This window comes from Ranitomeya imitator, chromosome 2 (genome assembly GCF_032444005.1).
Source record: "Ranitomeya imitator isolate aRanImi1 chromosome 2, aRanImi1.pri, whole genome shotgun sequence".
Taxonomy (NCBI): domain Eukaryota; kingdom Metazoa; phylum Chordata; class Amphibia; order Anura; family Dendrobatidae; genus Ranitomeya; species Ranitomeya imitator.
This window is the reverse complement of record NC_091283.1, coordinates 666950673-666976950: the sequence shown is the minus strand read 5'-3', so window position 1 is coordinate 666976950 and position 26278 is coordinate 666950673. Positions and strand designations below refer to the sequence as shown.

The 26278-nt window shown below is 46.9% G+C and overlaps 1 protein-coding gene across 4 annotated transcripts in view; it reads left to right on the top strand.

The window, feature by feature from the left end:
• The window catches only part of ADK (adenosine kinase), a 390840-nt gene that overhangs the window by 76663 nt on the left and 287899 nt on the right, over window positions 1-26278 (top strand). Inside the window, exon 1 of one of the 4 annotated variants that reach the window (XM_069753004.1) lies at window positions 16400-16506. The exons of 2 other annotated variants lie outside the window; for them this stretch is intronic. In XM_069753004.1, coding sequence (XP_069609105.1) covers window positions 16493-16506 — 14 coding nt within the window. In that variant the 5' untranslated portion in view covers window positions 16400-16492. Of the gene's footprint in view, window positions 1-16399; window positions 16507-26278 lie in introns of those variants that run through there. One more of the 4 variants, XM_069753003.1, reaches the window with a different exon arrangement.

The window sequence follows — 26278 nt, the reverse complement described above, 5'->3', positions numbered from 1 at the left end:
CCAGAATTGCAGAAAAACGGCGAAACCAAGGTAGCCGAGCTGGCCCGATTATTAAGGGCGAACTCAGCCAAAGGCAAGAAGGACACCCAATCATCCTGATCAGCAGAAACAAAGCATCTCACATATGTTTCCAAGGTCTGATTGGTTCGTTCGGTCTGGCCATTTGTCTGAGGATGGAAAGCCGAGGAAAAAGACAAATCAATGCCCATCCTAGCACAAAAGGCTCGCCAAAACCTCGAAACAAACTGGGAACCCCTGTCAGAAACGATGTTCTCTGGAATGCCATGCAAACGAACCACATGCTGGAAGAACAATGGCACCAAATCAGAGGAGGAAGGTAATTTAGACAAGGGTACCAAATGGACCATCTTAGAGAAGCGATCACAAACCACCCAAATGACCGACATTTTTTGAGAGACGGGGAGATCCGAAATAAAATCCATAGAGATATGTGTCCATGGCCTCTTCGGGACCGGCAAGGGCAAAAGCAACCCACTGGCACGAGAACAGCAGGGCTTAGCCCGAGCATAAATCCCACAGGACTGCACAAAAGAACGCACATCCCGCGACAGAGACGGCCACCAAAAGGATCTAGCCACTAAATCTCTGGTACCAAAGATTCCAGGATGACCAGCCAACACCGAACAATGAACCTCAGAGATAACTTTATTCGTCCACCTATCAGGGACAAACAGTTTCTCCGCTGGGCAACGATCAGGTTTATTAGCCTGAAATTTTTGCAGCACCCGCCGCAAATCAGGGGAGATGGCAGACAAAATTACTCCCTCTTTGAGAATACCCGCCGGCTCAGACAAACCCGGAGAGTCGGGCACAAAACTCCTAGACAGGGCATCCGCCTTCACATTTTTAGAGCCCGGAAGGTACGAAACCACAAAGTCAAAACGGGAGAAAAACAGCGACCAACGAGCCTGTCTAGGATTCAACCGTTTGGCAGACTCGAGATAAGTCAAGTTCTTGTGATCAGTCAAGACCACCACGCGATGCTTAGCTCCTTCAAGCCAATGACGCCACTCCTCGAATGCCCACTTCATGGCCAGCAACTCTCGATTGCCAACATCATAATTTCGCTCAGCAGGCGAAAACTTCCTGGAAAAGAAGGCGCATGGCTTCATCACCGAGCAATCAGACCCTCTTTGCGACAAAACAGCCCCCGCTCCAACCTCAGAAGCATCAACCTCGACCTGGAACGGAAGCGAAACATCTGGTTGACACAACACAGGGGCAGAAAAAAACCGACGCTTTAACTCTTGAAAGGCTTCCACAGCAGCAGAAGACCAATTGACCACATCAGCACCCTTCTTGGTCAAATCGGTCAATGGTTTAGCAATACTAGAAAAATTACAGATGAAGCAACGATAAAAATTAGCAAAGCCCAGGAACTTTTGCAGACTCTTCAGAGATGTCGGCTGAGTCCAATCATGGATGGCCTGGACCTTAACAGGGTCCATCTCGATAGTAGAAGGGGAAAAAATGAACCCCAAAAATGAAACCTTCTGAACACCAAAGAGACACTTTGATCCCTTCACAAACAAAGAATTAGCACGCAGGACCTGGAACACCATTCTGACCTGCTTCACATGAGACTCCCAATCATCCGAGAAGACCAAAATATCATCCAAGTATACAATCAGGAATTTATCCAGGTACTCTCGGAAGATGTCATGCATAAAGGACTGAAACACCGATGGAGCATTGGCAAGTCCGAATGGCATAACTAGGTACTCAAAATGGCCATCGGGCGTATTAAATGCAGTTTTCCATACATCGCCCCGCTTAATACGCACAAGATTATACGCACCACGAAGATCTATCTTGGTGAACCAACTAGCCCCCTTGATCCGAGCAAACAAATCAGATAGCAGCGGCAAGGGGTACTGAAATTTGACCGTGATTTTATTTAGAAGGCGGTAATCTATACAAGGTCTCAGCGAACCATCCTTCTTGGCCACAAAAAAGAACCCCGCTCCCAATGGCGACGATGATGGGCGAATATGACCCTTCTCCAAGGACTCCTTCACGTAACTCCGCATAGCGGCGTGCTCAGGCACAGATAAATTAAACAGTCGACTTTTAGGAAACTTACTACCAGGAATCAAATCGATAGCACAATCACAATCCCTATGCGGAGGTAGGGCTTTGGACTTGGGCTCATCAAATACATCCCGGTAATCAGACAAGAACTCTGGGACCTCAGAAGGGGTGGATGACGAAATAGACAGAAATGGGACATCACCATGTACCCCCTGACAACCCCAGCTGGACACAGACATTGATTTCCAATCTAATACTGGGTTATGGACTTGTAGCCATGGCAACCCCAACACGACCACATCATGCAGATTATGCAACACCAGAAAGCGAATATCCTCCTGATGTGCAGGAGCCATGCACATGGTCAGCTGGGTCCAGTACTGAGGCTTATTCTTGGCCAAAGGCGTAGCATCAATTCCTCTCAATGGAATAGGACACTGCAAGGGCTCCAAGAAAAACCCACAACGCCTAGCATACTCCAAGTCCATCAAATTCAGGGCAGCGCCTGAATCCACAAATGCCATGACAGAATAAGATGACAAAGAGCAGATCAAAGTAACGGACAAAAGAAATTTTGACTGTACCGTACCAATGGTGGCAGACCTAGCGAACCGCTTAGTGCGCTTAGGACAATCGGAGATAGCATGAGTGGAATCACCACAGTAGAAACACAGCCCATTCTGACGTCTGTGTTCTTGCCGTTCAACTCTGGTCAAAGTCCTATCGCACTGCATAGGCTCAGGTTTATGCTCGGATAATACCGCCAAATGGTGCACAGATTTACGCTCACGCAAGCGTCGACCGATCTGAATGGCCAAAGACATAGACTCATTCAGACCAGCAGGCATAGGAAATCCCACCATGACATCCTTAAGGGCTTCAGAGAGACCCTTTCTGAAAATAGCTGTCAGCGCAACTTCATTCCATTGAGTGAGCACGGACCACTTTCTAAACTTCTGACAATAAATCTCTATCTCATCCTGACCCTGACACAGAGCCAGCAAATTTTTCTCTGCCTGATCCACCGAATTAGGTTCATTGTACAGTAATCCGAGCGCCAGGAAAAACGCATCAATATTACATAATGCAGGATCTCCTGGCGCAAGGGAAAATGCCCAGTCTTGAGGGTCACCACGTAATAAAGAAATAATAATCCTAACTTGTTGAACTGGGTCACCAGAGGATCGAGGTTTCAAAGCCAGAAACAGTTTACAATTATTTTTGAAACTCAGAAATTTAGCTCTATCTCCAGAAAACAAATCAGGAATAGGAATTCTTGGTTCTAACATAGAATTCTGAACCACAAAGTCTTGAATATTTTGTACTCTTGCAGTGAGATGATCCACACATGAAGACAGACCTTTAATGTCCATCACTACACCTGTGTCCTGAACCACCCAAATGTCTAGGGGAAAAAAAAGGCAAAACACAGTGCAAAGAAAAAAAAATGGTCTCAGAACGTCTTTTTTCCCTCTATTGAGAAGCATTAGTACTTTTGGCCTCCAGTACTGTTATGAACAGGTAATTCAGAACCACAATGGACATTGAAGTTCAGAGCACACAAAGTGACCTGACAATTACCAAAAAACATAGGACGAGCTCTGAGACGTGGGAACTCTGCTGACCGCAATCCCTAATCCTATCCAACCACACTAGAGGTAGCCGTGGAGCGCTCCTGACCAGACCTATGCGCCTCGAGCACAACCTGAGACACTAGCTAGCCCTGAAGATAGAAAAATAAGCCTACCTTGCCTCAGAGAGATACCCCAAAGGAAAAGGCAGCCCCCCACATATAATGACTGTGAGTTGAGATGAAAATACAAATGCAGAGATGAAATAGATTTAGCAAAGTGAGGCCCGACTAACTGAACAGACCGAGGATAGGAAAGATTGCTTTGCGGTCAACACAAAACCCTACAAACAACCACGCAGAGGGGGCAAAAAGACCCTCCGCACCGACTAACGGTACGGAGGTGCTCCCTCTGCGTCCCAGAGCTTCCAGCAAGCAAGAAAAACCAATAAAGCAAGCTGGACAGAAAAAATAGTAAACAAAAATAACACAAGCAAAACTTAGCTTATGCAGAGCAGACAGGCCACAGGAATGATCCAGGAGGAAGCAAGACCAATACTAGAACATTGACTGGAGGCCAGGAGCAAAACACTAGGTGGAGTTAAATAGAGCAGCACCTAACGACTTCACCACATCACCTGAGGAAGGAAACTCAGAAGCCGCAGTACCACTCACATCCACCAGCGGAAGCTCATAGACAGAATCAGCCGAAGTACCACTTGTGACCACAGGAGGGAGCTCTGCCACGGAATTCACAACAGTCCTCCGCTTAGGTATTCATTTGCATGGCTTCTGGCAGGTCATTGATCCCTCACTGACCTGCCCCCTATTTTACATATTATATAAAATTATACATATCATATATTATATATCTCTTGGAGAGAAAAAACACAAGAATACCTAATCCGAGCACCACATGAAGAGCCTTCTGGAGCATGAGCATATCATTAACTCAAAACTGAAAATAAATCATCATTTTAATCAGAATCACGGCGCCGACCTGACATTGTGCGTAGGTTACATGGCACAATGCTGCTGACAGGTTCCCTTTAGTAGCAGTCTACAAGTATCTGAAAGGCAGTCACAGTGTAGAGGGATCATTCTTATTCTCATAGGCACATTGAAACACGAGAAGTAATGGAATGAAACTGAATGGGAGAAGATGCTGATTAGATACTAGAAAAAAAAATGTTGAGGGTGGTCAATGAGTGGAACAGGCTGCCACGAGAGGTGGTGAGTGCGCCTTCAATGGAAGTCTTCAAGCAGAGACTGGACAGACCTCTGTCTGAGATGGTTTAGTGACTCCTGCATTGAGCAGGGGGTTTGACATGATGACCATGGAGGTCCCTTCCAACTCTAACATTCAATTGTCAGCTGTCAATTGGCTGGCCATGTGAACACACACCAATTGTCTGGCTCTGTCTGCGATAGAACTGACACTAGGGTAGAGAAGAGCACACTTGAGGTACAGTTACATGTTGATTTTGGTACATTGGCATGTTCCCTGGAATACGGAGATGGCATGTAAAAGTAGAGTGATCAGGCCTCTGCCATGGTGCACGTTAGCTTTTTTTAATGCTGATCTGTATAACATGACTGTGCTCCCCCCAAACTGTGTACTACATGCAAACTGTTTACACTGTCCATGATGGCTGCTGACTGCACAGCCAAGGTAATTGGCCTGTATAAGTGCGTTATGCCAGGATGTATGGTTCAGTAGTCAGTAGCGTATGGAGGACTGTGCTGTACATCAGTTATACCAGCCTTGCTTAGTAAAGGGCTCTCTGTAAGGGTATGTTCACACGTTCCTGATTTCCCTCCTTTTTTTTCAGGACTGAAACCACAGCTCTTTGCAGAAAACGCAGGTCCTTTTTTTGGTGCTTTTTTGATGCGTTTTTTTTATGCGTTTTTTTATGCAGTTTTCTATGCAGAGTCTGTGTGTTTTCTAGGAAGTTTTTTAGGGTTAAAATGGCTGAAAATACCCTAACCCTACCCCTAACCTATTCTAACCTTAGTGAAAAAAAAAAAAAATTCTTAATTTTTTTTATTGTCCCTACCTATGGGGGTGACAATGGGGGGGGGGTGTCATTTACTATTTTTTTTATTTTGATCACTGAGATAGGTTTTGATCACTGAGATCGCAGATTCGGCGGGCGCACTGCGCATGCGCCCGCCATTTTGCAAGATGGCGGCGCCCAGGGAGAAGACGGCCAGACGGACACCGGGAAGCCGGGTAAGTATAAGGGGGGGAGATTAGGGCACGGGGGGGCATCGGAGCACGGGGGGGGGCATCGGATCACGGGGGGGCATCGGAGCATGGGGGGATGGGATCGGGGCAGCCACACTCCGCCCACGCACTTCCGTCCGCTTCCCCGCACTTCCTGCTGCAGCGGTTCGGCACCACAAACCGCAATAAAACCCGCAGATATATTTTTCATCTGCGGGTTTTACTGCGGGTTTGACCTCACAATGGAGGTCTATGGGTGCAGAACCGCTGCGGCTCCGAAAAAAGAAGTGACATGGTACTTCTTTTTTACCGCGACTATTTTTCCCGATTCCCGCATCATGTGCACAGTGGGTCCTGTTTTCCATAGGGTACAGTGTACTGTACCCTGCATGGAAAACAGCTGCGGAACCGCAGCGGCAAAAACGCTGCGGTTCCGCAGAAAAAAACGCACTGTGTGAACATGGCCTAATGGTGTAACTGGATTTAGAGGGGTTGTCTTATTTCTGGAGCGTTCTTAACTGAAATACATGTATTTGGGGCTAAAACTAATGTTTGCAATTCTGTTTCAGTAAGACCTTTGGCCAATTTTGCTCTTACCAACCGTTTGGCTGCACATATAAAGGGAACCTGTCATCAGAAAAAATGCTACTGACCTGCATAAATGGGGTTAAAATTCATGTTAATAGCAGGTGGTACCGGACGTGTCCTCAGCACTCCGCCTTATCGCAGGCTACATCGGCTATATCTACAGCACTCCGCGTTATCACAGGCTGCATCGGCTATATCTACAGCACTCCGCATTATCGCAGGCTGCACCTGTTATATCTACAGCACTCTGTGTTATCACAGGCGGCATCGGCTATATCTACAGCACTCTGCGTTATCGCAGGCGGCACGGCTATATCTACAGCACTCCGCCTTATCGCAGGCTGCATCGGCTATATCTACAGCACTCCGCCTTATCGCAGGCTGCATCGGCTATATCTACAGCACTCTGCGTTATCGCAGGCTGCATCAGCTATATCGACAGCACTCTGCGTTATCGCAGGCGGCATAGGCTATATCTACAGCACTCCTGTTGTGAATTCTGCTCTTGAGTTCCCTCCAGTGGTTGTAGGTGGGAATGCAGTTGTCTCTGAGTCGCAGTCCTGGCCAGGTGTATCTGCTGATTACAATTCTGACTGGGATATTTAGGTGTGCAGGATTCATTAGCCCTTGCCAGTTGTCAATGTTCCTTGCGAAGTGTTGGATCACTTTCTGGCTTCTCCTGCTAGCTGCCAAATTCAGCAAAGTGTTTGGTTTTTTGTGTCTGTGGCACACTGCTGTGTGCTTGTTTTTGTTTGTATTCCTGCTCTGATTGTAGGATTCGCTGGAGTTGCAGATATACGCTCCTACATCTTTAGTTAGATGTAGGAAGTTTTTGTATATTCTGCTGTGGATATTTTTGAAGGGTTTTAATACTGACCGCACAGAACTCTGTCCTATCCTGTCCTATTTAGCTAGAGTGGCCTCCTGTGCTAAATCCTATTTTTCTGCCTGTGTATGTTTTTTCCTCTCCGACTCACTGCCAATATTTGTGGGGATCTGCTCTGAGGCAAGATAGTATTCCTATTTCCATCTTTAGGGGTATTTAGTCCTCCGGCTGTGACGAGGTGTCTAGGATTGTTAGGTACACTCCACGGCTACTTCTAGTTGCGGTGTTAAGTTCAGGATTGCGGTCAGTATAGTGACCACCTTCTCCAGTGAAAGTTCTCATGCTGCTCCAAGGTCACCTGATCATAACAGTACATCTGGCCCACAATGAGTTAAATGCATCTCAGAAGAAGGGAAGAAAGGTCTTGAGCCATTTTTTTTTATCCAGTCTGTTTTGTGTTCTCTTTCCTCTTAATATCTGGGTGGCTGAGGAGCCTGGTGCAAGCACGAATGTTCAGGAATTAGCTTCTCCTGTAGACCAGCTTGTTGCTAGGGTGCAGGGTATTTCTGATTATATTGTTCAGACTCCTGCTTTAGAACCGAAGATTCCTACTCCTGATTTGTTTTCTGGTGACCGGTCCAAATTTGAGTTTTAAAACAACTGTAAACTGTTTTTTGCTCTGAGACCTTGATCCTCTGGTGATTCCATTCAGCAGGTAACAATCGTAATCTCCCTGCTGCGTGGCGACCCGCAGGATTGGGCGTTTTTCCTGGAATCTGGGAATGCGGCTTTGCTTAATATTGACTCCTTTTTTCAGGCTTGGGGATTATTATATGATGAACCTAATTCTGTGGATCAAGCTGAGAAGACCTTGTTGGCCCTGTCTCAGGGTCAAGAGGCGGCAGAATTGTATTGTCAGAAATTCAGAAAATGGTCTGTGTTGACTAAATGGAATAATGATGCTTTGGCGGCAATTTTCAGAAGGGGGCTTTCTGAATCCGTTAAAGATGTTATGGTGGCTTTTCCCACGCCTTCCGGTCTGAGTGATTCTATGCCTCTGGCCATTCAGATTGACCGGCGCTTGTGGGAGCGCAGAACTGTGCGCGCTGTGGCGTTATCCTCAGAGCAAATTCCTGAGCCTATGCAGTGTGATAGAATTCTGTCTAGAACGGAACGACAAGGTTTCAGACGTCAAAATAGGTTGTGTTATTATTGTGGCGATGCTTCTCGTGTCATTTCTGTCTCCCCTAGGCGGACAAAGAGGATCGCCAGTTCAATTACCATCAGTACTGTACAACCTAAATTTCTGTTATCTGTGTCCTTGATCTGCTCATTGTCATCATTTTCTGACATGGCGTTTGTGGATTCAGGCGCCGCCTTGAATTTAATGGACTTTAAGTTTGCCAAGCGTTGTGGTTTTCCCTTGCAGCCTTTGCAGAACCTTATTCCTTTAAGGGGCATTGATGCTACACCCTTGACTAAAAATAAGCCCCAGTTTTGGACACAGGTGACCATGCGCATGGCGCCAGCCCATCAGGAAGATTGTCGATTTCTGGTGTTGCATAACTTGCATGATGCTATCGTGCTGGGTTTTCCGTGGTTGCAGGTACATAATCCTGTGTTGGATTGGAAGTCCATGTCTGTGACTAGTTGGGGTTGTCAGGGGGTTCATAATGATGTTCCTTTGATGTCAATCTCCTCTTCTTCCTCTTCTGAAATTCCAGAGTTTTTGTCTGATTTTCAGGATGTATTTGATGAGCCCAAGTCCAGTTTCCTTCCACCGCACAGGGACTGCGATTGTGCTATTGACTTGATTCAAGGCTGTAAGTTTCCTAAGGGTCGACTTTTCAACCTGTCTGTGCCTGAACATACCGCCATGTGGAGCTATATTAAGGAGTCTTTGGAGAAAGGGCATATTCGACCATCTTCTTCACCGTTGGGAGCGGGGTTCTTTTTTTTTGCTAAAAAAGATGGTTCCTTGAGACCCTGTATCGATTATCGCCTCTTGAATAAGATCACAGTCAAGTTTCAATACCCTTTACATTTGCTTTCCGATTTGTTTGCTAGGATTAAGGGAGCTAGTTGGTTTACGAAGATTGACCTTCGAGGGGCATATAATCTTGTTCGTATTAAGCAGGGTGATGAATGGAAAACTGCGTTTTAACACGCCCGAAGGCCATTTTGAATACCTTGTGATGCCATTCGGACTCTCTAATGCTCCATCTGTTTTTCAGTCCTTCATGCATGATATCTTCCGGACTTATCTTGATAAATTCTTGATTGTATATTTGGACGATATTTTGATTTTTTCCGATGATTGGTAGTCTCATGTGCAACAGGTCAGGATGGTATTTCAGATCCTTCGTGACAATGCTTTGTTTGTGAAAGGGTCTAAGTGTCTCTTTGGGGTGCAGAAGGTTTCTTTTTTGGGCTTTATTTTTTCTCCCTCGTCTATAGAGATGGATCCGGTTAAGGTTCAGGCCATTCATGATTGGATTCAGCCCACATCCGTGAAGAGCATTCAGAAATTTTTGGGTTTTGCAAATTTTTATCGCCGTTTCATTGCTAATTTTTCCAGCGTGGTTAAACCCTTGACCGATTTGACAAAGAAAGGCGCTGATGTGGCTAATTGGTCCTCTGCGGCTGTCTCTGCCTTTCAGGAGCTTAAACGTCGATTTACTTCTGCTCCGGTGTTGCGCCAACCGGATGTTTCTCTTCCGTTTCAGGTTGAGGTTGACGCTTCTGAGATTGGGGCAGGGGCCGTTTTGTCTCAGAGGGATCCTGTTGGTTCCTTAATGAAACCGTGTGCCTTCTTTTCCCATAAATTTTCGCCTGCTGAACGCAATTATGATGTCGGCAATCGGGAGTTGTTGGCTATGAAGTGGGCGTTTCAGGAGTGGCGACATTGGCTTGAGGGAGCTAAGCACCGTATTGTGGTCTTGACCGATCATAAGAATTTGATTTACCTCGAGTCTGCTAAACGGCTGAATCCTAGACAGGCTCGATGGTCCTTGTTTTTTTCCCGTTTTGATTTTGTGGTCTCTTACCTTCCGGGTTCTAAGAATATTAAGGCTGATGCCCTCTCTAGGAGTTTTTTGCCTGATTCTCCTGAGGTCTTAGAGCCGGTCGGTATTCTGAAAGAGGGGGTGGTCATTTCTGCCATTTCCCCTGATTTACGACGGGTTCTTCAGGAATTTCAGGCTGACTAACCTGACCGCTGTCCTGTGGGGAAACTTTGTTCCTGACAGATGGACTAGTAGAGTGATTTCTGAGGTTCACTGTTCCGTGTTGGCTGGTCATCCTGGCATTTTTGGTACCAGAGATTTGGTTGGTAGGTCCTTTTGGTGGCCTTCATTGTCGCGTGATGTGCGTTCTTTTGTGCAATCCTGTGGGACTTGTGCGCAGGCCAAGCCTTGTTGTTCCCGTGCTTGTGGATTGCTTTTGCCATTGCCCGTCCCTGAGAGGCCCTGGACGCATATTTCGATGGATTTTATTTCTGATCTTCCGGTCTTCCAGAAGATGTCTGTTATCTGGGTTGTTTGTGACCGTTTCTCTAAGATGGTTCATTTGGTGCCTTTGCCTAAATTGCCTTCCTCTTCAGATTTGGTTCCGTTGTTTTTTCAGCATGTGGTTCGTTTGCATGGTATTACGGAGAATATTGTGTCCGACAGAGGTTCCCAGTTTGTTTCTAGGTTTTGGCGGGCCTTTTGTGCTAGGCTGGGCATTGATTTGTCTTTTTCTTCTGCATTTCATCCTCAGACAAATGGCCAGACCGAGCGAACTAATCAGACTTTGGATACTTATTTGAGATGCTTTGTGTCTGCTGATCAGGATGATTGGGTGGCTTTCTTGCCATTGGCCGAGTTTGCCCTTAATAATCGGGATAGTTCGGCTACCTTGGTTTCGCCTTTCTTTTGTAATTTTGGTTTTCATCCTCGTTTTTCTTCTGGGCAGGTTGAGCCTTCTGACTGTCCTGGTGTGGATTCTGTGGTGGACAGGTTGCGGCAGATTTGGGCTCATGTGGTGGACAATTTGGTGTTGTCTCAAGAGGAGGCTCAACGTTTTGCTAATCATCGTCGGTGTGTTGGTTCCCGGCTTCGGGTTGGGGATCTGGTCTGGTTGTCTTCCCGTCATGTTCCCATGAAGGTTTCTTCTCCTAAGTTTAAGCCTCGGTTTATTGGTCCTTATAGGATTTCTGAGATTATTAATCCGGTGTCTTTTCGACTGGCGCTTCCGGCCTCTTTTGCTATCCATAATGTCTTCCATAGATCTTTGTTGCGGAAATATGTGGAGCCCGTTGTTCCCTCTGTTGATCCTCCGGCCCCTGTGTTGGTTGATAGGGAGTTGGAATATGTTGTTGAGAAGATTTTGGATTCTTGTTTTTCGAGGCGGAAGCTTCAGTACCTGGTCAAATGGAAGGGTTATGGCCAGGAGGATAATTCTTGGGTTTTTGCCTCTGATGTCAATGCTGCTGATTTGGTCCGTGCCTTTCATCTGGCTCATCCTGATCGTCCTGGGGGCCCTGGTGAGTGTTCGGTGACCCCTCCTCAAGGGGGGGGGGTAATGTTGTGAATTCTGCTGTTGGGTTCCCTCCAGTGGTTGTAGGTGGGAATGCAGTTGTCTCTGAGTCGCAGTCCTGGCCAGGTGTATCTGCTGATTACAATTCTGACTGGAATATTTAGGTGTGCAGGATTCATTAGCCCTTGCCAGTTGTCAATGTTCCTTGTGAAGTATTGGATCACTTTCTGGCTTCTCCTGCTAGCTGCCAAATTCAGCAAAGATAAGTGTTTGGCTTTTTGTGTCTGTGGCACACTGCGGTGTGCTTGTTTTTGTTTGTATTCCTGCTCTGATTGTAGGATTTGCTGGAGTTGCAGATATACGCTCCTACATCTTTAGTTAGATGTAGGAAGTTTTTGTATATTCTGCTGTGGATATTTTTGAAGGGTTTTAATACTGACCACACAGAACTCTGCCCTATCCTGTCCTATTTAGCTAGAGTGTCCTCCTGTGCTAAATCCTGTTTTTCTGCCTGTGTATGTTTTTTCCTCTCCGACTCACTGCCAATATTTGTGGGGGGCTGTCTATCCTTTGGGGATCTGCTCTGAGGCAAGATAGTATTCCTATTTCCATATTTAGGGGTATTTAGTCCTCCAGCTGTGACGAGGTGTCTAGGATTGTTAGGTACACTCCACGGCTACTTCTAGTTGCGGTGTTAAGTTCAGGATTGCGGTCAGTATAGTGACCACCTTCTCCAGTGAAAGTTCTCATGCTGCTCCAAGGTCACCGGATCATAACACACTCCGCCTTATCGCAGGCTGCATCGGCTATATCTACAGCACTCTGCGTTATCGCAGGCTGCATCGGCTATATCTACAGCACTCAGCGTTATTGCAGGCGGCATCGGCTATATCTACAGCGCTCTGCATTATTGCAGGCTGCATCGGCTATATCTACAGCACTCGGCGTGATCGCAGGCTGCACCGGCTATATCTACAGCACTCGGCGTGATCGCAGGCTGCACCGGCTATATCTACAGCACTCGGCGTGATCGCAGGCTGCACCGGCTATATCTACAGCACTCGGCCTGATCGTAGGCTGCACCGGCTATATCTACAGCACTCCGCCTTATCGCAGGCGGCATCAAATATATACACAGCACTCCGTGTTATCGCAGGCGGCATCGGCTATATCTACAGCACTCTGCGTTATCGCAGGCTGCATCGGCTATATCTACAGCACTCAGCGTTATTGCAGGCGGCATCGGCTATATCTACAGCACTCGGCGTGATCGCAGGCTGCACCGGCTATATCTACAGCACTCGGCGTGATCGCAGGCTGCACCGGCTATATCTACAGCACTCGGCCTGATCGTAGGCTGCACCGGCTATATCTACAGCACTCCGCCTTATCGCAGGCGGCATCAAATACAGGTCCTTCTCAAAAAATTAGCATATAGTGTTAAATTTCATTATTTACCATAATGTAATGATTACAATTAAACTTTCATATATTATAGATTCATTATCCACCAACTGAAATTTGTCAGGTCTTTTATTGTTTTAATACTGATGATTTTGGCATACAACTCCTGATAACCCAAAAAACCTGTCTCAATAAATTAGCATATCAAGAAAAGGTTCTCTAAACGACCTATTACCCTAATCTTCTGAATCAACTAATTAACTCTAAACACATGCAAAAGATACCTGAGGCTTTTATAAACTCCCTGCCTGGTTCATTACTCAAAACCCCCATCATGGGTAAGACTAGCGACCTGACAGATGTCAAGAAGGCCATCATTGACACCCTCAAGCAAGAGGGTAAGACCCAGAAAGAAATTTCTCAACAAATAGGCTGTTCCCAGAGTGCTGTATCAAGGCACCTCAATGGTAAGTCTGTTGGAAGGAAACAATGTGGCAGAAAACGCTGTACAACGAGAAGAGGAGACCGGACCCTGAGGAAGATTGTGGAGAAGGACCGATTCCAGACCTTGGGGAACCTGAGGAAGCAGTGGACTGAGTCTGGTGTGGAAACATCCAGAGCCACCGTGCACAGGCGTGTGCAGGAAATGGGCTACAGGTGCCGCATTCCCCAGGTAAAGCCACTTTTGAACCATAAACAGCGGCAGAAGCGCCTGACCTGGGCTACAGAGAAGCAGCACTGGACTGTTGCTAAGTGGTCCCAAGTACTTTTTTCTGATGAAAGCAAATTTTGCATGTCATTCGAAAATCAAGGTGCCAGAGTCTGGAGGAAGACTGGGGAGAAGGAAATGCCAAAATGCCTGAAGTCCAGTGTCAAGTACCCACAGTCAGTGATGGTGCGGGGTGCCATGTCAGCTGCTGGTGTTGGTCCACTGTGTTTCATCAAGGGCAGGGTCAATGCAGCTAGCTATCAGGAGATTTTGGAGCACTTCATGCTTCCATCGGCTGAAATGCTTTATGGAGATGAAGATTTCATTTTTCAGCACGACCTGGCACCTGCTCACAGTGCCAAAACCACTGGTAAATGGTTTACTGACCATGGTATTACTGTGCTCAATTGGCCTGCCAACTCTCCTGACCTGAACCCCATAGAGAATCTGTGGGATATTGTGAAGAGAAAGTTGAGAGACGCAAGACCCAACACTCTGGATGAGCTTAAGGCCGCTATTGAAGCATCCTGGGCCTCCATAACATCTCAGCAGTGTCACAGGCTGATTGCCTCCATGCCACGCCGCATTGAAGCAGTCATTTCTGCCAAAGGATTCCCGACCAAGTATTGAGTGCATAACTGAACATTATTATTTGATGTTTTTTTTGTTTGTTATTAAAAAACACTTTTATTTGATTGGATGGGTGAAATATGCTAATTTATTGAGACAGGTTTTTTGGGTTATCAGGAGTTGTATGCCAAAATCATCAGTATTAACCCCTTACCGGCATCGGACGTACTATACCGTCCGATGCCGGCTCCCCTGCTTTGATGCAGGGCTCCGCGGTGAGCCCGCCCCAAAGCCGGGACATGTCAGCTGTTTTGAACAGCTGACATGTGCCCGTAATAGGTGCGGGCAGAATCGCGATCTGCCCGCACCTATTAACTAGTTAAATGCCGCTGTCAAACGCAGACAGCGGCATTTAACTACCGCTTCCGGCGGGGTGGCCGGAAATGACGTCATCGCCGACCCCCGTCACATGATCGGGGGTCGGCGATGCGTCTGGATGGTAACCATAGAGGTCCTAGAGACCTCTATGGTTACTGATCGCCCGTCGCTGTGAGCGCCACCCTGTGGTCGGCGCTCACAGCACACGTGCAATTCTGCTACATAGCAGCGATCAGCAGATCGCTGCTATGTAGCAGAGGCGATCGTGCTGTGCCTGCTTCTAGCCTCCCATGGAGGCTATTGAAGCATGGCAAAAGTTAAAAAAAAAAGTTTAAAAAAATGTGAAAAAAATAAAAAAAACATAAAAGTTTAAATCACCCCCCTTTCGCCCCAATCAAAATAAATCAATAAAAAAAATATCAAATCTACGCATATTTGGTATCGCCGCGCTCAGAATCGCCCGATCTATCAATTAAAAAAAAGTATTAACCTGATCGCTAAACAGCGTAGCGGGAAAAAAATTCGAAACGCCAGAATTAAGTTTTTTTGGTCGCCGCGACATTGCATTAAAATGCAATAACGGGCGATCAAAAGAACGTATCTGCACCGAAATGCTATCATTAAAAACGTCATCTTGGCACGCAAAAAATGAGCCCTCAACCGACCCCAGATCATGAAAAATGGAGACGCTACGAGTATCGGAAAATGGCGCAATTTTTTTTTTTTTTTTTTAGCAAAGTTTGGAATTTTTTTTCACCACTTAGATAAAAAATAACCTAGTCATGTTAGGTGTCTATGAACTCGTACTGACCTGGAGAATCATAATGGCAGGTCATTTTTAGCATTTAGTGAACCTAGCAAAAAAGCCAAACAAAAAACAAGTGTGTGATTGCACTTTTTTTGCAATTTCACCGCACTTGAAATTTTTTTCCCGTTTTCTAGTACACGACATGCTAAAACCAATGATGTCGTTCAAAAGTACAACTCGTCCCGCAAAAAATAAGCCCTCACATGGCCAAATTTACGGAAAAATAAAAAAGTTATGGCTCTGGGAAGGAGGGGAGCGAAAAATGAACACGGAAAAACGAAAAATCCCCCGGTCATGAAGGGGTTAAAACAATAAAAGACCTGACAAATTTCAGTTGGTGGATAATGAATCTATAATATATGAAAGTTTAATTGTAATCATTACATTATGGTAAATAATGAAATTTAACACTATATGCTAATTTTTTGAGAAGGACCTGTATATACACAGCACTCCGTGTTATCGCAGGCGGCATCGGCTATATCTTCAGCGCTCGCCGTTATCGCAGGCGGCACCGGCCGTGTCTTCAGCGTTCACCGTTATCGCAGGCGCCACCGGCCGTGTCTTCAGCGCTCGCTGTTATCGCAGGCGCTACCGGCCGTGTCTTCAGCGCTCGCCGTTATCGCAGGCGCCACCGGCCGTAGTGCTGAGGACTATGGTCGGAGTTGCAAGCAGCGCCTTAGAGGGGAGTGGTCAGTTGCTTTGTGAGGTGAATGTGAGGCGCGCTTTAGCCAATCAGGGCAGAGGGGCGGTGCTTCCGGTCTGTGGTGGTTCTCCGCTCTGCTCGCCTGGAAGCACGCTGCCTGCTGCTCTCTGCCATCCTGAGCGGAGACTGTCACAGCATGCCAGCCTTAAGGTAACCCTAGCCCTCGTGCTTGCCTGTGCCCGAGCATATCCCCGTTCTCCCCCCGGTCCCGTCATCTCTGCTGATGTGGTCAACTTTTCCATGTGTGCCTCCTTCCCTGCTGCTGTCATTTGGCTACATCCCTGTGAGCTGCCCCCCAGGACGCACCTGTACACCGCGACCCCCGCCGGTGTGATGGCACAACAGTGCTTCTTCCCATTGCCTGCTGGCAGTGACAACTGTGACATGTCGCAGCCTCCACAAAGCGCCCCTCTAATTGTTTAATGGCCTTTAACCTGTCCCTGAGTGTGCCTGTGCAGCATCTGCTGGAGGGGACAGACCTGGGATGGCTTCCAAATCACTTTGCCTAATTAAATAATTTCCTGGCAGCCGAGTCCTCTGCCTGCACCTCAGGGACCATCCCCAGCCAGCGCCTCGGGGACCGTCTCGAGCCAGCGCCTCGGGGACCGTCTCGAGCCAGCGCCTCGGGGACCGTCCCCAGCCAGCGCCTCGGGGTCCGTCCCCAGCCAGCGCCTCGGGGTCCGTCCCCAGCCAGCGCCTCGGGGTCTGTCCCCAGCCAGCGCCTCGGGGTCCGCCCGCCAGCCAGCGCCTCGGGGTCCGCCCGCCAGCCAGCGCCTCGGGGTCCGTCCGCCAGCCAGCGCCTCGGGGTCCGCCCGCCAGCCAGCGCCTCGGGGTCCGCCCGCCAGCCAGCGCCTCGGGGACCGTCTCGAGCCAGCGCCTCGGGGTCCGCCCGCCAGCCAGCGCCTCGGGGTCCGCCCGCCAGCCAGCGCCTCGGGGTCCGCCCGCCAGCCAGCGCCTCGGGGTCCGCCCGCCAGCCAGCGCCTCGGGGTCCGCCCGCCAGCCAGCGCCTCGGGGTCCGCCCCCAGGTCTCTTCTTCCCAGCCTGATGCATCATGAGGTACTGCCATTTACTGGGCTGCTGCCTGTATTTTTCCCAAAGCAGAAAGTGGCCAATCACTTGTGGGAATGAGGATAGTTGGAGCTCATGAAGACATGGGTTTTATATTCATATTGCTGGAATCAGGATCTCTGCCCCTACATCCTGCTGCTGACACATTCTCTTCCTTGAGAACCAGTGCGTGAAAGGATGATTTGTTTGGGTTAAACACATTGTATACACTTTCATAGTGATTAAATGTATCTATGTAGTGCTTGGAGATGTTTGTAACTTCTCTAATGTGTACAGATGAGCAGTAAGCCTGAGCAATCATTTGTCATCTTCTGTAATTCCTGTAAAATATCCGCAAAAATCCCTCACAGAAGGCACGTTGTGTGCAGACCTCATAATAGAATGGCACCTGGTACAGAGAGCAGGTACTGCCCCATCATTTGGTGAGAACTCACACCCCAGTGTTTGCACGGTGCCCCTCATACACTCTGAGGGTATGTTTCCACGTTCCGTATCGGCAGCGCTTTCATTGAACACATGCGGAATCACCGCATCCTATATATAGACTGTGTAATTTATCTTGCGGACGCTGAGTGTCTCCGCTAGATAAATAGACATGCTGCGGTCTATAAAGACGCGCCGCATGTCCGGATACGCAGGGCTGCCGCCTGCATCTTTGAAAGCATAGTGGAGATGGGATTTTATGAAATCCCCTCCACTATGCTGTAACATCTGGACGCTGCGTCCAATCCGTAGCATTTCCTGACTGTGGAAACACCTTGACAGCACCCTGTAAATACGGCTGCCTTTTTTCCGTTTTTTTTTTTTTTATTGATGTACTTTCCAGTGAATTGCTTTGAGTTTTAAAGTAAGGTCTCACAAGACAATGAGGACTTTTGTGTGTTGTAAGAGTAGTGTACTTGTTCATCCTTTGCAGGGTGCCCATACGTGTAGGCTTGGGGAGTTTGGGGTGTCTGTTCCTGTGATGTTACTTACATGGTACTGGGCATCTCTCTTAATTGTATGAGCATGACCAGTAAGCTGTAAGGCAGACATTGTGTATGACACTTATCAGCTTCACTGGTGCTCTCTCCAGGCCTTATCTGTGAGCCTCCACATCTATCATGGAGGCCAGCTGCATCCTGCACCTCGTTGGCATTTGGGGGCAGCTGCTTCGCACAGCGCCTTGGCGTTTGGGGGGGCAGCTGCTTCGCACAGCGCCTTGGCGTTTGGGGAGGCAGCTGCTTCGCACAGCGCCTTGGCGTTTGGGGAGGCAGCTGCTTCGCACAGCGCCTTGGCGTTTGGGGGGGGCAGCTGCTTCGCACAGCGCCTTGGCGTTTGGGGGGGCAGCTGCTTCGCACAGAGCCTTGGCGTTTGGGGGGGGCAGCTGCTTCGCGTAGCGCCTTGGCGTTTTGGGGGGGGGGCAGCTGCATCTTGCAGTTTCCTTTTTTTTTCTGTGATGTTATATTCTATGTCACATGTCAGGTTTTTATTTATTTATTTTTTTTGTAGACCAATGTCCAACTTAATAAATAAGTAAAATGTAGACATGTCTTACTCTGGTGCATTTTGTAGGTCAAATCACTCCTTCAAATAAATGTCTCGACGTAGATTGCACTCATGTTAAAGGGACACTGTCACCTGAATTTGGAGGGAACAATTTTCAGCCATAGAGGCGGGGTTTGTTTTACCCTTTCCTTACCCGCTGGCTGCATGCTGGCTGCAATATTGGATTGAAGTTCATTCTCTGTCCTCCGTGTTAAATGTCTGCACAAGGCAATCTTGCATAGCGCAGGCGTGTACTACGGAGGACAGAGAATGAACTTCAATCCAATATTGCAGCCAGCATGCAGCCAGCGGGTAAGGAAAGGGTGAATCAAAAACCCCGCCTCCATGGCTGAAGATTGTTCCCTCCAAATTCAGGTGACAGTGTCCCTTTAAGTTTTTCACTGACTTTTTTTTTTCTGAATGGAATGAAAAAAAATAAATTGGCTAGTAAAAACAATGGTCCATTTTTGGGGGGCTATGCAATAAAGCAATTAGATGTGACTAATGCACAAGGCATAACAAGACATAACGAAGTCCTCTAGCTTCTTAGGTCTTAGTTGTCATATTGCAGGTGCACAATTATGTGAATTCCCCCTATTGTAGTGGTCCTGCAGCCGCCATCACTCTGACCTTTGCACCTTGTCACCAGGTACTCTACAAGTCACTAACCACTGGAGCAAGCGGTTCTATAAATGGAGCAGAGATGGAAAAGTTTTCAAAAGGAGATGGAAACTTTACAAACTAGGGCATATTAATTGACTGAATGTGTGTTTTGTACATTTTTATATCTACGCTCCCAGCGCTGCCAAGTTTCTTCTCCTTGGGTTTAGTTGTGATTACACTATAATTATCACTGGCACAAGATTGCTGTTCTGTTTTTATAGATGACTACAAGCGCAAATCAGTACAAATATTGTCATGATATAAATACAATTGAACGTTACATCAGGGCCAGTATCATAGTTTGGGGTTTAATATTGCACGTGGTCTGGAGCAGTTTTTAGAAAACGAATGCCTATAGAATTCCTAGGAAAGGGTACACGTACGATGTATTAAAATGAACCGGTCGCCTGGTTTGGCCGATATCAAATGCAGCCATCACCTTTCAGGCCTAATATACAGCAGTTCTATAATGCTGTATATTTGCCCCCAACCCGACCTGTAAGGCTAAGTTCACATTTGCGTATGTGTCCGCAGCGTATCGTCTGCATGATCAAACACATGCAAACGCATATCTGCGCAGCGTTTTCATCTGCACACTCTTATGCATGACGTCAAAAAAACGCTGCGATTGCATGCGTTTTTGTATGTGTTTATGCCCATGTGTACAGTATTTCCGAATGGGCGTGTCTTATGGGTTTCTATATATAAAGACAATGCACAGCAGAAATTCGCTTCTTTGGATGCTGCTGCAAGATGGAGAGAGTGGAGAGCTTCAATATGACTCTGGATTTATCTTTGAAATTGGCTTTTGCCTTCACTGTGGCTTGTGAGGAAGAAAGGAGAAGAGAAAGACGGCGAAGACGTTGTCATCGCTTTTTGTCAACACCCTATTGTTGAACTCCGACAGAGCCGTGGAGCCTACCACTCAGGGTATGTGCACACGTCAGGATTTCTTGCAGAAATTTTCCAGACAAAAAACGGACATTTCTGCCATAAATCTGCACGTGTTTTCTTCGCGTTTTTTGTGCGTTTTTCCCAAATGCATAGAATAGTGGGAAAAACGCAGAAAATCTGCAAAATTAATGAACATGCTGCTTTTTGTACCGCAATGCGTTTTTTTTCGCGGAAAAAAACGCATCATGTGCACAAAACATGCAAAATGTATTCTAAATGATAGGATGCATAATGTTTGCGTTTTTAATGAGTTTTTATAGCGCCCCGCAGTGTCTTATGTCTGGCAGGGCGGCTGCACAGGTGCAGTCAGCTAGACTGCAAATGAGGACAGTGGACAGGCAGCGCTCACTGCGCATGCCCAAGGGTTAACAACACAGCGCAGGCTCCGGGACAGATACAAACAACGAGGAGGCGGCGCCTGCCGCACACAGGCCCGGAGAGACGGCTGTACTGCGTCTGATAGGAAGGAAAGACCCGCCTCCCTGGAGATTTCAGGGTAAGAGGGGGCACATTTTATGTGATTATTTCAGCGTGTGCAGGCATCATAACTAAAAGAGCCACCTTGTCAGAATGCAGCATTTGTGCTGCACACGGTGGCTCTTTTAGGCTACGTTCACATTAGCGTTCCGCTAATGTGCGTCGCTGTTGCGTCGGCGACGCAGCGGCGACGCGCCCCTATGTTTAACATAGGGGACGCGTGCGTTTTTTTGGTTGCGTTTGGTTGCGTTTTTCGACACGTGCGTCGTTTCGGACGCAAGAAAATGCAACAAGTTGCATTTTTCGTGCGTCCGATTTTCATCAAAAATTCGTCGCAAAACGCAGCGTTTTTTGCGCGCGTTTTTTCTGCATCGTGCGTTGCGTCGCCGACGCACCGGCGCGCAACGCTAATGTGAACGTAGCCTTAGTTACAAACGCCTGAGGGGGGTGACGGGTTCCCTTTAAGTAGGCAGTAAACACTTTAATATGTAATAAAACACATATTCAACCAAACCAATGGTACAAAGTGACTTGAAAAAATATATTTCAGAATAAAAGAATTGTTTTTATTAAATACAAAAAGTTAAAAACTAAATTTTAAAAAGACGGGGGAAATACCTCCAACGTTATTCAGGGAATGGTACATGATGGAGTGAGTAGATAAACACTGCAAGTTTCTGAAAAAAGACTAATATTTGCTGGCCTGCTGAATCTACAAGTGCAGAGATATTATCTCATTTGCAATTCAGCAGCAGCTTTTTCAAGGCAATACAGCAACCAAAAGACAATATACAATAAAATGGAGTGCTTTGTAACGTAGAGGCCTGCTTATAGGAAGAACTGAATCACTTGTATATAGCAAAACACCTCTTTTGCCCTGTATTTTTTTAAATTTAGTTTTTATCTTTTTGTATTTAATAAAAACAATTCATTTATTCTGAAATACATATTTTTTTTTAGTCACTTTGTACTATTGGTTTGGTTGAATGTGTTTAAGGCTATATTCACACTTAGCGGTTTTTACCGCGGAACCGCCGCGATTTTGATGCTGCGGGTCCGCAGCAGTTTCCATAGCGTTTACAGTAACATGTAAACCCTATGAAAACCGCTGTGCACATGCTGCGGGAAAAACCACGCGGGAACGCAGCGGTTTACAACCCGCAGCATGTCACTTCTTTGTGCAGAATCGCTGCGATTCTGCACCCATAGGAATACATTGAACCGCTTACTTCCCGCATGGGGCTGTGCCCACGTTGCGGGAAGTAAGCGGATAATGTGCGGGTGGTACCCGGGGTGGAGGAGAGGAGACTCTCCTCCAGGCCCTGGGAACCATATTTGGGGTTAAAAAATAAAAAATCATGTTATACTCACCCTCTGATGTCCGGAGCTCCTGGGCGCTGCACGCGGCCGTCCGGTCAGAGTTGCTGTGCGACCAGGACCTGCGGTGATGTCGCGGTCACATGACCGTGACGTCACGAAGGGTCCTTCTCCCACAGCATCTTTGGAACCGGACCGCCGGGTGCAGCGCCCAGGAGATCCGGACATCAGAGGGTGAGTATAACCAATTTTTATTATTTTTAACATTACTATTGATGCTGCATATGCAGCATCAACAGTATAGGCGGAAACCCGCAGCGGAAACCGCGGAACAAACCGCGATAAATCTGCAGGGAGAACCGCAGTTGTTTTGCCCTGCAGATTTATCAAATCCGCTGCGGGAGAACCCGCAGGGACCCGACGCAAGGTGTGAACATAGCCTTAATGTTATGTACCTGTAATGTTTTCTGACTCTAATATTAACATCTTAAGGGTATGTGCACATGTAGATCGAACCTCTGCGGATTTTTCTGCACCTGTTTTGAGAAATCCACAAGTAAAAAGCACTGCGTTTTACCTGCTTATTCACCCCGGATTTTGTGCATTTTTTTTTTGTGCGGCTTCCACCTGCGGTTTTACACCTGCAGATTCCTATTAGCAGGTGGAACCCGCAGAAAGAATGAACATGCTGCGGAATAAACGCAGTATTTCTGCACGTTTTTTCCGCAGCATGTGCACTGCGGATTTTGTTTTCCATTGGTTTTCATGATACTGTAAACCTATGGAAAACAGCTGCGAAACCGCAGCGTCAGAACTGCAGCAGATCCGCAGCAAAATATGCAACGTGTGTACATACCCTAACTGTTACACCCGTTCATTCTTCACTCAACAATACACACATGGTTGAATAAAGAGATAAAGAAAACACTATGAGACCGGTATTGTGAATCAAAACAATTTTTACTAACAGAAAAAAATTTATTTAAAAAGAAAAGATTAATTACTTTTTGGGTCTGTGGGAGTGAGTAACATGGTGGACCAGGGGGGTGTTGGGCTGTGATGGTAGGTTAGGAGTGGTTGGGGAAGTTGTTACAGGGGAAATGTAAGACAATTGGAGGATTGGGGAAGAGGACACATTAGGAGTAGAAAACAAGTTGGAAGGGATTGACACATTGGAAGGGAAAGAACGAAGCGAAGACGCATGCGGATAATACGCTGCGCACACAGACGCAAATGTGAACCCAGCCTAAGAGAAGAAAAATAACTTCTTATACTCACCTGCAGGGCGGTCCTGTCCTAACCATGTTGCTCTTCTTAATCCATCACCTCCCAACGTCTTGCAGTGCCGTCCTTCTTGGTGCCTGTGGAAGATGCATCTCTGTGTCATCTAAAGAAATCTCCCTGGCATCACGCTGGGGCTTCTTTGACCTTTCCCGGCACGTGTGCACTTCAGTTCTTTGCTCTGCACTCAACAGGGCATAGAAGTACACCTGCGCAGGAGCGACATGCCGAGGAGACTGTGTGGATTATGTATATAAAGATAAGGATGCATTACCTCGGGGAGATCAAAACATCCAACACCGCGGAGACACCATCACGTGTTTCTCAATGCAGTGATCCAGAACACTGCCCCATCCCTTATGGGAAATATTCAAATGCATGTAGAAAAGCCGCGGAGACACCATCACGTGTTTCTCAATGCAAGCAATAAATAGCCAGGTCTTTCACCGGGAAGGAACAACCACGGGAAGGGCAGCATCCAAAAAGGAAAACCACCTATGCCAAAACATGGTATCCATCCACAGACAGCTGTTTCGGGGTATTTGTGTGGATTATGTAGGGACGGTTTTGCAGAAGATAGGGGGTGCCAGACCATGGAGAAAGTGACACCCCTTATACCAGACCAGCCTGCAGGTGAGAATGTTATTTTTCTCGTCTTAGGCTACTTTCACATTAGCGTCTTACGACGCACATCGCAATGCGTTGTTTTGGAGAAAAACGCATCCTGCAAAGTTGTCTGCAGGATGCGTTTTTTCCCCATAGACTAACATTAGCGACGCATTGCCACACGTCGCAACCGTCATGCGACGGTTGCGTCCTGTTGTGGCGGACCGTCGGAATAAAAAAACGTTGATTGCAACGTTTTATTGTGCATCGTGTCCGCCATTTCTGACCGCGCATGCGCGGCCGAAACTCCACCCCCTCCTCCCCGCAACTCACAATGGGGCAGCAGATGCGTTGTAAAACTGCATCCGCTGCCCCTGTTGTGCTTTGTTGTCACAGGATGCGTCGGTACGTCGGCCCGACACACTGCAACGGGCTGACGCTAGTGTGAAAGTAGCCTTACAGGTTGGGTTTAGTAGCTTTTATATTGCATTATCGAATGCTGTATATCAGCCCTGAATGGTGGTGGTCCTACATTACATGACTGATAAGCACAGCATTGCGGAATCCTATTGAATTCAATGGGTTGTGTTGTGTATGCGTTTTCACAGCGTTTTCAAGGCGAAAAACCGCGGCAAAAATGCATACAATCCGCGACGTGTGCACATAGCCTTACTTCTCCACTTCATGTGCTGTGATCGAGAAATCGGAATCTGACAGTTTGATCTGAGTGCGACTATCATAATCACCCGATGATGTAACATGAGAGACTCTACACTGGTGTGAGCGAGCCCTTGCACATGTATTTTCAAGCCTGTAGTATGAGCTTGATGCAGGCCAACACAGAAACATCTACAGATAGACATTTATCGTGCCTGTCCTGATAAGTGGGCCATGTAAACTCACAGCTGGGAAAAGTAGATTGTGGCTCGCCATCTGTTTGCTGCCTTTTCTTTTTAATAACTATTTTTGAAGTGCAGTGCTGTTTCCTGTGATTGCTGCAACCCTGCCCGGGAGTGTTGTTTTAAAGTTAATAAGTAGAGTATCTGAAAGTTCCGCCACGCAGTCCGCACAGGGGCCTAAAACTGCACTGTGCCAGGGTCAGCTTTCACATCTCATTTTTTTTTTCTCTTCAATTTCTTTTCTTTTTGGTGGAAAAAAAATTTGCAAACTGTTGATTTTGGAATCTTTGACTAGTCTGAACTCTGATCGCAGTCGGTAGCTCTGGAACAATTGACAAACAAACATGTTCATACCTTGTAGAAGCCATATTGCAGATTTTGCTGAAATTATAGAGGTTTTGGAAACCATTACCTGAGGGTATGTGCACACGTTGCAGATTTGCCTGTGGAAATTTCTGCACAGATTCTGCATCTCTTGGCAGAAAACGCCGGTAAAATCCGTGCGGATTTGATGCAGATTTTCATGTTCTCTTTCATGCAGATTTGTATGTGTTTTTGTAGGCTAAATAAAGATCAATTATTTAACAAAGAAAAATTGTCATTTCTTTGTTCATCCTCTTTTTACATACTCCATTGAAGAATGTTTACAGATATCTATATCGATAGATAATACCCAAGCCCGATGTTTAGTAATAAACATAATAAAATGGTACATAGAGAGTTAAAGAAAGACACATACACACACACTCTGATGTTTATAACCTAGGAAGGGGTTAATGCCCATGTATCATCCCAGGCTATGTATATCAGTCCACAGCTGTATATTTATCCTTTACTGGCTATGAAAATAGGGGGACCCATCCAAAATAAATGACGTGGGGTCCTCCTATAATTAATAGCTAGAAAAGGCTATGCAGACAGCTGCGGGTTAATATTCATAGCCTAGGAAGGGGCCATGGATATTGGGCTCCCCACCCCCATCCCTTGGCTACAAGCACCAGCTCACAATGGCCCCAGAAATGGCACATCTCTTAAGACGTGCCAATTCCGGCACTTAAGGTACCGTCACACTAAGCGACGTTGCAGCGATACCGACAACGATCCGGATCGCTGCAGCGTCGCTGTTTGGT